Source organism: Nylanderia fulva, unplaced genomic scaffold (assembly GCF_048542155.1).
Source record: "Nylanderia fulva isolate GAGA-0341 unplaced genomic scaffold, ASM4854215v1 Scaffold30, whole genome shotgun sequence".
Taxonomy (NCBI): Eukaryota; Metazoa; Arthropoda; class Insecta; order Hymenoptera; family Formicidae; genus Nylanderia; species Nylanderia fulva.
In genome coordinates this window covers 1,178,702-1,195,409 of record NW_028190369.1, presented here as the reverse complement: position 1 = coordinate 1,195,409, position 16,708 = coordinate 1,178,702, and the positions used below count along the sequence as shown (strand labels likewise).

At 32.7% G+C, this 16,708-nt stretch overlaps 1 protein-coding gene and 1 long non-coding RNA gene across 2 annotated transcripts; one reads left to right on the top strand and one right to left on the bottom strand.

The window, feature by feature from the left end:
- Positions 1 to 2,637: 2,637 nt before the first annotated feature.
- LOC114930608 (uncharacterized) lies at positions 2,638 to 15,320 on the bottom strand. The gene is made up of 4 exons (XM_029302454.1): positions 15,228 to 15,320; positions 14,564 to 14,898; positions 4,562 to 4,666; positions 2,638 to 2,977 (listed from the first exon to the last, which is right to left on the bottom strand). Exons 1-3 carry the CDS (start codon positions 15,310 to 15,312, stop codon positions 4,568 to 4,570), a joined length of 519 nt encoding a protein of 172 aa, XP_029158287.1. The 5' UTR covers positions 15,313 to 15,320; the 3' UTR covers positions 2,638 to 2,977; positions 4,562 to 4,567.
- Positions 13,251 to 15,353, top strand: LOC146722530 (uncharacterized). Its single transcript, XR_014925109.1, has 2 exons — positions 13,251 to 13,546; positions 14,308 to 15,353. It is a non-coding gene; the product is annotated as an uncharacterized LOC146722530 (long non-coding RNA).
- The last annotated feature ends 1,355 nt before the right edge of the window (positions 15,354 to 16,708 follow it).

Sequence of the window (16,708 nt, the reverse complement as noted above, 5' to 3'; positions counted from 1 at the left end):
AATATATATCCAGGAAGGTTATAAAAATGCTTAACATTCGGAAATTCTTATATATTATTGATACTAATATTAATATATTTATATTCATATTAATATATATTTTTATTAATATTATATAATATTACTATAAATATTTATATTATATTAATATTAATATAAATATTAACATATTTATATCGTTAAATGAGGCAGAAAAAAGGGGGCAGGGCAGGGATGAAATAAGTTTAGAAACATGAAACTGTGATAATGCTGCCATCTGCAGGTAAAACGATATCTTCACTGAGAATTTGGCGCGAGAAGTTGGCCAATCATATTCGATTATTTTTTCGAGGTTGAACCGTGATTAGTTAATTTCTCACACCTTACCATCTTCAATTCTTCATGAATATAGTCGTCCAAAATCTCGCGGTGATACGTACATCTATTGAAACGAGAAGTTCGTCGCGCGAATAACGGCTAAAGAGGTATCGTAGAAAAAGATTTCTTTTTACTTTCAAAAGTCTCTTGCAGTAGCAATGAATTTGATAAAATAAGTACGTTCGACGTTGTTATACGAATAAAATCTTACTGTATTGAAGAAAATGCACGAAATGAAGAAAAAAGTTCTTCTCTCGGTAAGTGCAAATTTTATTTGTCGAAACAATTAAATTCGCTATTAAATGTTGAAAGCAACGAAGAAAGATATAAAAATAAATATATTGTTCCGAATTCTTATTAATTGTTTATAATAAATGACACATGTATATAAATCGAAATGAATGTTTATACGGTTGAAGAAATAAGAAAAAAAAGCTGCATTTCGCAATTAACAATTCGTCGAACTGTTTAGGGTACGAATAAGCTACGAAGGGTACAACGCAAGCGAAACAAAATGAGAATGAATAAGAGAGGGTGAAAGTCGGTGAAAGAGATGGACGCGGATCAAGCGGTGAAAGAAGAAGGGGTGGGAATGAAGGCGCTATCGGCCGTGAATAATGCGCGGTGGCGTCCGCATCTCCTGCGTCATCTCGTCTCGTGCACGTTCGTGCGTTCGATTCGTCGACTCGGCTGGGTGGATTGATAAAGATTAAAGGTAAAGGGAGGTGGCAGGGTCCAGGGGTGTTTTGGAGTTAGGCGACAGAAGTCAGCCAGCGAAACGAAGCGGGCGCGCGTGGGGGATGATGTCACATAGGGGTTCCCTCCCCCCCCGTCCACCCCCCTCTCTCCCTCCTCCTCGGAAGCGTAAATACATACAGATGCAGGCCGGATTGATGCATTGACCGGAGCAGTGACGTAGGTACGCGACGAATTTTTTTTTTTTTTTTTTTTTTTTTGCACGATTATTCATTGATTTTTCGAGATTACTGATGACGTCCTTTCGATTAATTAGGAATGTACTGCAAATGCTCGCGAATAAAATTAAAAATTATTTCCATATCAAAAGTGTGTTCATATATATATGTATAAATGTAATTAATCGCGTAGATCTCTTTACGGAGAGAATTTTCTCTTAGAATTTATCTTGAAAATCATGGTAATCGTGGGACAATATGATATTGGAAGAATCGTGTAAGAGTTTCTTCGATTAATATTTATCACAATAAAAAATATTAATGTATATAGTAAAATTAATCGAACATATTTTATATCTTATTGTGATAGATATTAATATTTTTATTATGATAAATATTAATTAAAGAAACTCTTATAAAATTCTGTCAATATTATATTGTCTTAGATTATCATGATTTTCAGGGTAAATTCTAAAAGAAAATTCTCTCTGTGTTGAATTAGTTTTCTCTGCGTGGTTTCTTAATTAATATGTAGTTGGTTAATTGATTGATTTGACTGTCTCTCTTATTTGAACGAAAAAAATATTCAAGTTATATTCGTATTATATTATTGTGGGAATAATATTCTGCAAGTTAAAAGATTTTGTTCGCACAAAAAAATTGCCTTTTCTATATTAACTAAAAGAAAAAGAAAGAAAGAGAGTGAGAGAAATATTTATTATATTTATATTAAAATTAAATTTTTTTTAATCGAAAAGATGAAATTTTTAATCTATCTTTTGATGAAAAATATTTACAAGTTTTTATATTTTATATTTTTATATTATATTTCGACAGTGAAAAAGTTTCCACATCACCTTTTAAAGTATATATTATACAATGATACAAGGTAGATAAATTAGAGATAAAATAATATTAATATGTAATTAAATTCCATTTTAATTTTAAAATATTATATTTTTGTCAAGTATTATTCATACCATTTTTTATATATATATTTTATACAATTTACAAGTTCTTTAATATTGTTTTTTATTCTTTCAATTTTTTATTGCCACATACTGCTTTTTACTATGCACGAGAAATACATCTTTAACACATTTAATTAAAACAATTTTTAATCCGTATATATTAACATAACAAACCACATTATTAGTTGAATATTTTGCATAAAAATATAGAGAAAAATATATATAAATACAACAAAAATATAGTAAAAAAGGCATGTATGGGACGATCAAATAAAAAAAAATCGGCGCATAAAAGATATGTCTTTAAGATATCTTTAAGATGTCTTTTAGATATCATATCATAAAATTTCTTAAAGCTGTCTTCAAGATTTCTTAATGATATCTTATGTGCCAATTTTGGAGCTTGGTGCTGTCTGGGAGCAAATTGTGAACGAATAAATGTCGAAAGGCAGGATTTACCCTTCGAGAAGACTTAAATGCTACGCCAATGCGAACGAAGCTCGCCTCGGTATGACTCATGCGATCTCTCTCGCAGCCTCCCCTACACGGTCCCGTATCGTAGTCATGCACAATGGAGAATAGCAAACGCAGTAAAGGTAACTCACGTTCGCCAGAGCCGGGGCCGGTAATGCTAGTCCAAGTTCTCCCCTTGTTCTTCCTGGAGTACCCGCGGGCCACGTGGCACGATTTTCACCCCCGTCTCGCTATATCCTTCTTTAGTAACGATCTCTCCTCCTGAAATATATATTATATCGTTTTTCCACGATCGCGGAAATTTCGCTCGTGCCGTTTCCGTCTTATCGCAATTTCTCTTCTTCCTTGTATCTCTTCCTGCGCGATATTAATATTCAAATACGGAAAGATAATATCTGAGAGACATTTTATAAAATTATATATTAGTTATAATACTATATATATATAGATGAAGCATACTAAAGATGATATGTCGTAATTTTTTACTTCATCAATTATGTCAAAATAATTTATTTATCACGAATAACGTGCAGCTGAATTTTAAGCTACAGATATTAAAAATGCATTTATTATTTCAGATTTCTTATAATACATCAGAACACTAAACATGCATAAAATATTTGAATACTGTACATTATGTACAATATATTACGAAGTAGAATTAAACTCTTTATAAGTTTAATAATGGAATTAAAATAATATTCATTATGCATATCAGAATTAAAAATATTGTTCTCTTCTTTATTTTTTTACAATATTTTTCTTATACTTATATATTTTTCTGTTAAAGATAAAATATCAATAATACGAATTAAGAGAAGTCAGAAAATTGATTAATTAATATACCTATCATTAATGCGCTCCTTGTTATAAAAATAAGGAAGAAGTGAAAAATTGCGTAAGAAAAATAATATGAAATTTCGATCGTAATTTTCATGCTATGCTGTAAAGCTCTCGAAAATGTGCGACGAGAAAACGGAACCGTAAACGACCAATTTATGCGGTGAGCGCGCCTCGGCGAGGATCCTCAATTAAACAATTACACTTAAATTGAGTGGAATTCCCACCGCGGTGCCCGCATGTTCGTTAACGATCATCATTCGTGCGCACCTACGAACTGTTAAGATGCACACTGAACTAAATAGTCTTTGATCAGGTACACGTGGACCCACATATATCGAAATTTATGAATCATAGATCGTATGAACGCGCTACTAAAATTAAGATTGACGATAAGTCTACTATTATAATATAGTGGATGAATGTATGGGCGAAAAACGCCGCTGTAGTATTTCATACTAAAATATTTGACCGTCTGAAATATGCGTTGAGATAAGCGAATATATTGATATTAATCCGCGTTGGGAGAAAGAATAACACGTAAAACATTTTTCTTACTTAAAAAAATAAAAGGAGAGAAGAGAAAAAAATGTAAAAATATAGAGATGAATAAAGAGAACAAGTTGAAATTTTATGCGATCGAGAATAATTAAAATAGTTTTCTCTTCGTGTAATAATAGTTTAATTTGTTTTTCTCAAGAACTTGAGAAGATTAATCTATTAGAGTTTAAAAAAAAGTTAAAAGAGACGTTAATAGAAAAATTTTTAGTTATACTTTGATACTAAATTTTTATAGGGTTTTTTATTAATTTATATTATTTTTTATCCAATTTCTCTCTCATTTTATTTTTTTCTTTTTCATATTATTTTCAAGCAATATATATAGAAATGTAAATCAAGCAAAACAGTTAGTTATTTTTTTATAGAACGAATTAATATCGTGCATCTTTCAATTGAATGTCTATTCCATAGATATACGCAGTATAATTTTTATTTACAACTTACATGCCTTCACCTTTGCTCGTTTCTGCACACGTTGATAGCGATAAGCTCCGTTTTATTTTCCTCGTTGGCCGCAACATCCTCTGATTCTCTTTCATTCGAATCGCTCTGTAACACAACATAAATTACATTGTGTCAAAAACTAATAATTTTCATGAATCCATGAAAATTACGACTTTCTACAATAAGAAATACAATATTTATTTAATTCTGACTAAAAAAGTGATAAAATATTATTTAATATTTAATTATTAAAAAAATGATTTTTATAATGAAGCACATTTCTTTGATTTTTATTTCTATACATAGAGTTTTCATGGGAAAGAGATTTTATAATTAAAGAATAGGAGATATCTAGAGAAATATAAAAGACATTGTTCCAAATTTCATTTTTATTTTAAAAATTATGTATAATATCTTGAGTTTCAATTATAATAGCCGTTCATATAAAAAGGTCAGAAATCAATACAATCGAGGTCAAAATTATATTATTTGGCGATGAACAAATATTATAATCCTTAAGAATTTTAGAATAATTTTACATATTTCAGTGAATATTCGTTCTCTCTTTCTCTCTCTATTTTCACTTGACTTTACTGTCACAATATACATGTATCGAGACGCGCGCGCAATGTTCTCGCAGAGCAGAAAACCGAGAGAAAATCGAGAAATAAAGACACGAAATATACGTGCGGACGTATATACAGACTCGGCATGTCAGTATTTAAACACGAAGAGGTAGAATCGGGGGAGAAACGAATTCGGCCGCCCATTGTGCTCAGGTGTGAGGCGTGTGCGCAATGGCAGGATTCGCAGGGGTTGACCAGGGGATCAGGAGAAAAGGGCCAGAGGGGTGAAACGGGGGTAGATTTGCACACGCGGCACGAGCCGCTCCAACAAAGGGATGGAACAGATTGGTAGCCATTCATTCACTCGTTCGTTCTGTCTTTTTCTTCCGTATTTGACTGGAAGAGCATCGACCATCTCCCGTCTCTCCCTCCCCCTTCTCCCCCTTCATTTCTGAGTCGCGGGGTTTAACTCTCGGGATCACCCTCCTGCGGTACAGGTACAGTCAATCGCGTCACTAATTCTAAGTTTCATTAGGGAGTCTTTGTAATACCGACGATTACGATGAGCGATGAAGTCTCATATTGGGTGCGAGATGACTTTTATCATTTTCGCCTACCGTTTATTTCCCGTTTCCGAAACATTAATTTCATAAGAAACAGTTTTATTTTACAGATATAATGCATATAATTTTTTATCGATTTTATATCGATAATATAAAGCTGAATTTTTTATAATCAATAATTAGTCGTAAACTAAATAAAATAAAACAGAATTTTAATTTGTGAGAGTTATGAAGATATTTGATATATATCAAATATTGAGTATGAGATGATATAGAAAGATTTTAAGATAATTATCGTACTTTATAACATGAAAGCGAGATTAAATTATTGTAAGTAATATTATATCGTCAAATATCTAATATGAAGTCGATCTAATATCTATAAGTAATATATCTATAAATTCAGATTTTCAAATTATAGACTTTGGAAATTATATATCTATCAATGTTCACTTATTTATGTAATATCAAAATTAAATTATATATGTGCATATCTTATTTATAAAACATTTAAAATTGAACTTACGAATGTAGTATCGATCTCTTGATGAAAATATTAAATCTTTTATGAGAAATTTGATAGCGCGACTTTCTTTTTCAGACGATAACATGAAGATGCATCCAGCGAATGTACGAATGCGATTCCTCCAGTTACTACTCAGCCCCAAACGAGCTCGAGATTCAATAACGGCGAACGAGTGAGTACTAAAAGCCTTTTAACGTGACCGACTGTACGTGGGGTACCTTCCTAGTCCAGGGGGATGAAGAACCCCACAACCACCCTCGAGCCACGTCGTGCACCGTGCCAGTGGTTATACGTGCGCAGATTCATATGTACCCCATGTACTCTGAAGATAAAGAGAGAGAGAGAGAGAGAGAGGGAGAGATGGCGAAAGGGATGCTCAGAGGGGTACGTTATGTTCTTTCCGCCTGCGTGCCCCTCTATTCAAGTTATTGCATTACTGGCTTAGCTTTGCTACCCCATAGCTGCCGCCCCCTCATCCCCCTTGAGCGCGGAACAACGCGGCTACCCCATCATCCACATCCAATATCCATCGCGGCTGCATTTCGCAGTGCACACCTTCCCAGAATGCATAACCGCTGAATCCCTTTAAATTCCATCTCTCATACTGCCGACGTAATCTGTATGTGTGGAATTTTTAGAGTTAAAGACCGTCCATTTAGCTAAAGGAATAATTCCAGATATTCTAAATATGAGATACATTTTTGAAAAATTATAAACACAGTAATCATATTGTCTTTTACAGAAATATTTATGTCTACTTCGTACACTTAAATTATATACTAATTAACATTTACTGATATTAAAATTATCCTGAAAATTATGGAATATTTCTTTTAGAAAAAAATATATATAATCCATTTAGCTAAAGGAATAATTCCAGATATTCTAAATGTGACAGATACACTTTTGAAAAATTATAAACACAGTAATCATATTGTCTTTTACAGAAATATTTATGTCTACTTCGTAGACTTAAATTATATACTTAATTAACATTTACTGATATTAAAATTATCCTGAAAATTATGGAATATTTCTTTTAGAAAAAAATATATATAATCCATTTAGCTAAAGGAATAATTCCAGATATTCTAAATGTGACAGATACATTTTTGAAAAATTATAAACACAGTAATCATATTGTCTTTTACAGAAATATTTATGTCTACTTCGTACACTTAAATTATATACTAATTAACATTTACTGATATTAAAATTATCCTGAAAATTATGGAATATTTCTTTTAGAAAAAAATATATATAATCCATTTAGCTAAAGGAATAATTCCAGATATTCTAAATGTGACAGATACACTTTTGAAAAATTATAAACAAAGTAATCATATTGTCTTTTACAGAAATATTTATGTCTACTTCGTAGACTTAAATTATATACTTAATTAACATTTACTGATATTAAAATTATCCTGAAAATTATGGAATATTTCTTTTAGAAAAAATATATATAATCATGTGATGCACTATTTATATTTTTAATAATAAAATATAATTGTTTTCATAGAAATTAGCACATGCATCGATAATAATTACTAAATTGAATATTCGAAACAAGAATATACGTTCGCAAATTACGAAGGCTAAATGTGACTTTGTATTTAAAACAAATTTAAAAAATATAACTTTATTCACGTTTTTATTGCGTCACATTTTGGCATTTGCACAATAATACAATTTCGTGATAGTGTTCGTCTCGTTATCTGGAATATGTCAAACGAATTCGCTCACTGACAGGTACTCTCTGCCACGATAAATCATCGATGTTGATTGGCAGAAGAATTTAACGTGCATTGCAGAAATCACAAAATGTTCTGATTCAGAGAGACTGCGTTAAATTAATTCGATGTAATTATAGAGATTTCGTTAACACAGCAAGCAACGATCTTTCGAAGTATCATAATTATAATACATGCAGTGAACGCAAATCTTTGTAAAATATCTTGTAATTACTGATGCTAACACAACTAAATTTTTTAAAGTGCAATTCAATGATTTAGCAACATGAAAGTAAATTGAAATCATCACATAGCAATTCTTTTTAATAGTATTTCAACATTAATTAAATATTTTTATATAAAAAAATATGAGATAAAAATAAAAAAAAAATGTACTGTTGAAAAACTGTATAACTTGAATTTTTGCTTTTCAAATCTTTATGAAATTAAAAATATTAATCTTCGATAAGGAAGTTGATATAATTTAATACAAAACGTAGAAAATTCAACAACTATTATTTATATGCGTTACTTGCTGTAATAAATTTATCGCGATTGTTTCTCAAATAATGCACCGCCGTTGTAGTCGTTGTAAACGTCACGTGTCAACGAAATCGAAATTTATCGCGATACACGTGCCCGCGATTCGTCACGTATTAACGGAAGATCTATTCCGCGATGCCTGTCGCTCGCGATAAAACACGCCCTATATCCACAATTCGTACGCGTCTCCCGACAAATTTATGGCTATCAGTCCGTGTGTACGTGCGACACTTTTCAATTAAGTTCAAACTGTGTTGCGTCCTTTGTAATTGGCGTTACATAATTCCAGAGTGGTATGTCGATCTTTTAATTTCGCAAAATATTTTCCCTTTTTCCCTATTTCATTAATTCTACGTCTCACGTCATTATAATAAATAATAAGTATTTTAAAAAGTAGTCATATACATAATTATCTTATGATGACTAACATCATTTCTGATATGTATGACTACACTTACATATGCATAGAGATACCCGTTTTGATACGTAGCACATCAGCGTGAGGCAACCTTTTTACCCGAGTGACGCAAAGTTAATCCTATAGTTTACATACGAGAAAGGATACCATTTCTTTCCACGGAGAATGCATCGTGGGAAAGATAGAACGGGGCGGATGTATCGATGACTCACATGCGCGATCTCGTTTTTGCAGAATCGTTTTCCCGGGGGGTGAGGAAGGTGGGGGATGAGATTGGAAGGTTACTACGGGTGCGTAGTGTATTCATTCGTGGTACCTTGTCGAATGCAGTTCACATGCGGAGAGTACCTAGGTACTAGAAACGTAAGCCTCCAGGCTGTCACCCATATGGCGATACATGAGGCATAGAACCCATAGGTAAACTGCTCCGGTTGACCTTCCGTATACTCCCTTTCCCTCTCTCGATTACATTATATTCAATCTGTTCACCTTTTTTTTTTTATACACGAACCTGCATTATTAAACCCATGCTCGATTCGACGAGGTTAATAAAAACTGTACAAGAAAATCCTCAAAAATCTAGAATCTCGCGAGAATAAAAATGAATTTACACTCGAAATTATATTCGTGTTAATTAAAACTCTTATTATGCAGATTTGAAATTGATGGCCAAGTAAAATATCAAATTATAAAATAAAATAATAGTAATAGAGATTAGAATCTTATCGCTTAAAAGAAAAATAAGAACGTTACATCTTTCACATATATATCTCTTGATAATATTTTATAAATAGCTTCTTCTTTTTTTGTCCGGACTTGAAACTTAAATTTTTCTGCTGAAAAAATATATAATCGTTATATCTCTAGTTTCAAGTTTCACATTCGTTCCAATCAACATTGGAATAAACCACACGTGACATTTTTAAAGTAGATAAGCAAGCTTAGAAATAGTTCTCGAAACGTTACCTTTGACAGTAAAAAAATCATATGTGACCGTGATATCTCGCATCGTCGAGTTTATCTCTTTTGTATAGGAGAAAACGTCATCGCGCAAGAATAACGAAGGAAAAAAGAAACGGAAACGGGAAAAACCATAGTATATATAACTCGAGGAAAAAACTTTATAATTTTAAATAAAATTAAAATTATTCTCACATTTCGATAAAAATTGGTGGAATGACTGGCTATTATATATTTTCATCGATAATCTCTCTGTTCTCTCTATCTGTTTTAACATATATTATATTAATATATGATTAGTTACATTAATGTGAAAGTTATTTTGTTCATCTTGAATTGAATACAGTTTAATAAAATCTTTTAATTTTCAATATTAATAAGTAATAATCCATATTAAATCATTACCAAATCATAAATTTGTAGAAGAATAATTCTTAATAAGACAAAGGTGATACATCTCTCTTCAATTTTATTAACATTAAGAATCAGTAAAAAGCTTTTAAGATATATTATATTTTTTCAAATTAAACATCTTAAACACATTTCCCAAATTAATTATGTTTCCAAAGAATGAATTATATATGTGTTGAATTTATATTTTATAGTATATACAAAAAATCTTACCATATTTTGCGTCCGTATAGAATCATATATAATAAGAAATATCATTTCTGTTTTAAAGAAATAATCATTCTAGAAAATATTTCGGATTATGTGACGCATCCTATGTGATATGTAATATACATACAATATATAATAAACATTAATATATAATATATGTACATATATTAAGGAAGAGTACTATCTATGATAGTGTCTTACAGATATTTCTCGTTTATTTGCCAGATAAATTTAGCAATAAGTTATGGCCGCAGACGGCCCAGGTTGTAAGTATTAAATATATTGTACTCCTTTCTTTTTTCTGTGTCTCGGAGTCAAAAGGCAAATATTTGTTACGACCGAGAGTGCGTGCGGATGCACGGCGTTCGGATTTCTATTTGTCTTTCGTGTGTTGTCATATAAGTAGTGCGAGATATTGGCTTTGACTATACCGCTTATTTTCATAGCCACACGCTTAGCCATATAAAATGAGTAATGTATGGCGCGTAATCTAAACCTTTGGCACAGATAAGAGAATGCAGGAAACCTATGTGACCGATCCACGTGTTCCTCCGTTGCGCGATTAGTCACGTGATAAAATTATAACAGTGAATAATAACGATTTCAGATGTACAGTTTTATTGATCGGAGCTTGAGAAGATTTATATTTATTGTTTGGTATGAATTAAATATTATTTATGAAAAACAGAAACTTCAATTTTCTGGTATTCTTCAATCTTTTCAAATAAAATATTATAGTTACAAGAAGTATGCAAAATGAAAAAATATTTCAATTTTTAAAAAAATTATTTTGACAGAAGTTAAAAATGCAGCTTTATTCTTCATTTTAATGTGCGTAAAAATATGTATACGCGTTTAATATTTGTAATTAAATTTTAAAACAATTGGCGATACGATTTTCAATTTCGCTTAATCAAATTTATTATGAATCTTAAAGAATAAAGAATTTAATTTTGCTTATATACTCCAATATTGTTTTTAACATATTTTTTTATTTAAAAATAATATTTAGTAAGATATAATATTGTGCTGCATCTATAATTCAATATCCCAAGAAAAGAGTTAGAGGAAAGCAGACCATAAATTGAAAAATTTTACTTTTATCGTGTGTATATGTATTTCATAGATAATATTTGACTAGTGTGATAATAAAATATAGTGCATAATAAACAATCGTGTGCTGCTGTCGCTCACACGTGAGATAAAAACGCCATAGAAAGACTATAAAAACATTGTCGAAGAAAGAAACTGCGAGAAACAGAAAAGAAGAAGAGGATATGATGATGATGATGCAAGGAGAGAAAGAGAAGAAGAATTGGAGAGGAAGGCGCAATGTGGTGCACACATGGTGCCCAGTTGTCAAGATCTCAGGTTTTTGTCCATTGCTTTTGGTTTTACTTTCTTGGATCCTGCCAGGAGGATTTTCTATATTGACCTGCCGCGTTTTATTTCACACATGTTTACCTATACGAACAAATTATATTAAGTGTCACATTTTAGGTGCACGTATAGTCTGCATAGATGACCGGAACCGAGGGAGACTAAAGGTCACAAAGTATGATGAAATTTGAATCGGTCTTCGAAAAACGAGGATAAAAGTCAGCTCAGGGCACGAATATTCGTCGAATAACCATTCGAAGAATAGCCTTAAAAGAAAAATGGATACCTTTTTCTAATAACAACTCTACAATGAACAGGTAAAAATGAACGATAAACATGAGCCAGCTAAAAAGCATCTGCTTCATTGTTTGTATGAATTTGGTTTATAATCCATTGTCCAGACTCTCTCAACAAAATCCTAATATATACATATAAAAGATGTCCCAGATTTATCGTGAACATTTTTTGATCGAGAGAGAGAAAAAGAAAGGAGAGATCTGAAATCAAACTTTATACAAAATAATTTCGGAGTCATCCTCTTCGTCTTCTCGCTCCCTTTTCTTTCTCCAGTAATTAATGTCATAAATTGAACCATGAGGCATATGATATAGGTATATATACATACCCCAAAATAGTCACGTATCTCACGGAGTGAACGGGTTAAGCTATTTTTTATAAAAAAGAAAAATAAGTGTCTTGTGTCTATTTTACACAATATTGAGCATATTGAGATAACAGTTTCGGACAGATGTACCTTTCCAAATCCAAAGAAACTTTTGGCGTCACGAATCTTTAAATTTAAGTTCCATGAATCATTGATCTTTCTTTGTCGTCGGTGACTCCCACGCGCACGCGACATGTGTTACGATGAGATATCAACCAAGATGAAGAAAGAAGAAACCTGGAACGAGATGGAAAGGCGAAACCGACACAAAGACAACGCGCGTTATCGGAGACAATAACACGATATTCTGTATACACATAAGCACAAAGTACGCATCTGCGACGGAATGTGCTTGAAACTTGAAGGACTTTAAACTATGAAGTATATACATTTTAATCTCTGCGTGTGGCGGGACGATTCATCTCCATGTTGAAACAAGGAAAATTGTCATACCTGCAACTGATTCACGAGGTCATTGTCTCACATATTCCGTGAAAAAAATAAAAGAGAAAAAAAATGGAAAAAATAAAAAACAAGAAAATATACGGTGCTTCGGAATCAGAGATTAACAGCAAGAAAACAGACAATGATGGAGTGAGCGAGGAAGTAACGAAGAGAGATCGAGACCCGGGTTAGAACGGGCTAGAGAAAGGAAAAGAAGTACGCGGTGAAATGCGTACAATCGTTCGTATATAGTCTCTCGGAGCCTCGATTCTACACGGCGAAGATAAAGAAACACAGTTGCGAATCACGCTGCGGTGGCGCCTAATGGGCGGCAACAAAAAGGGACACAGAGTGGCCACCGCGGCACCGACCGGGGGAAATTTCCCTCTGCCGCATGACACTGTGTGCCGACGAAGAGGGAGATGTTTCCCCACTTTATGCCGCACCTACTTCTCCTACCAAGCTCGGTGAGCTTCGAGCGCATTCGGTGATCTCCGCATCGCGTCTGGACCACGACGTGCCGAAGATCAGGAGGATCAGTGCTGTATCGTTCGCGAATATCCCAAGGTAGAAGATGCATACGAGAAAAAGTATGCTAATACAGAGAGAGAATTTTCTCTTAGAACGTATACCCTGAAAATCATGGTATTGGAAGAATTTTATATTTATCGCAATAAAAATATTAATATTCTATCACGAGACGATATCAAATACGTTTGATTAATTTTATTATGTATATATTAACATTTTTTCTCTCACGATTATCATGATTTTCAGAGAAAATTCTCTTCCTGTATACATTTCAATACATAAAAAAAGAAATTGGAAAGGAGGAGGAGAGAGAATATATGTATAGGAAAAATATTGATTCCTCTAAATAATATATTAACAATTATTTATTATTAATCAATAATTGTTGCTGATATTGTTAATCAACATCACAAATCATGCGAAGAGCAGGGTTGCAATCTCTGCTTAATAATTTTGTTGCATAGTGATGTTAGCATTAATTTTAATTATTTTTTAATTTATATACATATATAATGAGAAAAAACGATGTATTATATATTCCTTTTCTTTCTCCCTTCCCAAAACATCAGAATAATACTTGGAAGTCTATAATGTGCTGCGCAAGAAATGCTCAGATTCAATTGCATACCGCGATGTAGTAAATTTAATTAGCTTCAAATTAAGACCGGAGCTAAATAATATTTTAGCTTAGGGAATCATTTCTCTATCATTAATATCTCTCCTTCTCTCTAAACTCTGTTGAAATACATCTGATATATGTCTCACGAGGAAATTTATACATACGATTCTCTCGGTAGAGCGTTATCGATCGCATCCCGCTTAAATCGCGCGTTTAGTCGACCGAGCAATCAGTCGGTGTTATTCATCAAGACGTCTCTCGACGATGACGGGCATCGTTAACAGAAAGGGGAAGATTAACATCGTACCAAGAAATTCAACACCTCGAGAGCAGCGTGATTAAAGACGAGACGAATCGAAGAGAGAGAAAAGGGAAAGAGAGAGAGACAGAAAGAGAAGGAGGAGGTGCTATTGGCTCTAATTGCCTGTACTGACCGAATAGAAGACGATGCATTCCTCTCTTCTCGGCTCGGCTTGCCTCGCTATCACTCTGTATCGCGCGCGATCGCTGCTTTCGCTCGACGCCTCTCGTTTAACATACCGACACGAAAAAATATACGCAAGAAGAAGTGTCATACATTTTCGTTCGGCCGTTGCCTCAGCCGTCGTGCTTGTCTGCGCAGCAACGCGCCTCGTTGATCTTCCGCAGGCCATCTTTGCCCTCGAAGCGATGCCCTCGCGAGTATAGATCGACATATGGGGCCTCAGAATGAGCGTGATTGCGCGATATGTTTGTGTACCGGCGTAAGAAGCAAGATGCGAAGTGAGGGCTGAAAATATGAAAGAATAGTAGACGAAAGTTGACACTATTATAAATGATGCACTGGAAAAAAATATTATTGAACTCGAATAAGTATTTATTTCAATAATGCCAAATGAATCATTTATTTGAAACTAATAATGTTGATTTGACGTGGAAAATATTTATTTGGTTTCAAATAAACGATTTATTAGACAGTTGAAATAAGTATTTATTAATTTCATTAGGTTGTATCTTTCCAGTATTTACAGGAAAAATTTCCGTTCGAAAGAGAATCACCGAGCAACACGAATCTAGAGAAGAAAACTTTAATTTCCTTAAAGAGAGATATATACATACGCGTTATTTTCGGAGTAAAGAGGAAAACGTAATCACTCTCTGATGGATTTCTGACTAACATACAAACTCTGATAATCCTTTGCATATCTCGGCTTGCAGTTAAGGAAAGCCTAAGTAAACATTAGAATGTAGAATATTCCATAAGATATTTAGACGTATTTTTTCAAAGATACATATATTGAAAAATAAATTAGATAAGAAAATGTTTATGATTTTTTTTACAATGACAGAATATCGATAAGCTAAACTCTAAATAAAAATAAATTAGTGTTTGTGTATTATATTGCTCTGACTTATCTGTATTTTCTGCTTTAGTTAAAATACATATATCGGTGGTTCTCTTGATAACAAAAATTTATACATATAATAATAGTGATATTTACTTGTAAATATTTAAAACATATGCGTGTACTTTTCTGAAAATTAATTACTTCTAACTACAATAGACAATTTTAGTATAATGTGCATGGTACTTTAACAATAGCACCCTGAATTGAGTGATTAGTGTGCATATTTTAAATACTTTCAAATGATTAGCAATATACAATAGACAGCAAATCCAAAGTCGGGATATAAGATATCCTAAGACATCTTAAAGATGTATGCCTCGATTTTAGACACGTTTCGACTTTGATGCTGTTTGAAATGTTAATCCTTTGAAAGTTAAGTTACATTTGACACACCCGAGAAATTGGCTTGGAAAAAATTCAAAAAGATTTAAGAAGCTATATTTCGAAACAGATTAACTTGTCATGTCAGGTTTTTGACAAGTCACTCTAAAAGCTCAAAGTTTCAAAGTGTGAGAAAATTAGAATAAAAATATATCGCAGATTAGGTTCTCGGAATTTAAAATTAATTACCATTTTTTTCCTATTTTTACATTCGCGATAAAAATCACACTGAAAAAAATTTGTCAAGTTGACTAAACTTTTCAACTAAATTACTGTTTTGTTAATTGAACATATATTAATATTTAAGTCAAATATATACGTTTCGTAAGATTTACTATGTTACATTAATTTAAATATTTTTCTATGTTCAATTAACAAAATATAATATTTGCAGTTAAAATTTATAATTCAAGTCAACAAATTTTTGTTCAATGCAGTTTAAATATCGTTCCTATTCTTATGTACATTCGCGATAAAAATGAATTTAATGATGAAGAGAAAAGGACCCGGGGAAGAAAGTACGCAAACGGGGACCAATTAATCCGCAATATATCTATCACGCAGGAGAGACGGAGCAGTTCGGCTCCGATTACGATCATTGCCTGTTGTTTAACAATGCCATTCGCGCGCGCGACTAGAGAGAGAGAGAGAGAGAGTCCACTTCTCTCTTTCTCTCGGACATTGTTCCGAAGCGGTCCTCCGTTTTCATTCAGTAATTCGCAGGCAGCTGCACACTAATAATAGTAACGGACAGTGCGTCGCTACCACGCTTCTCGCTGCGTTCGACGTAACAACGCGGAGCAAGCGGAC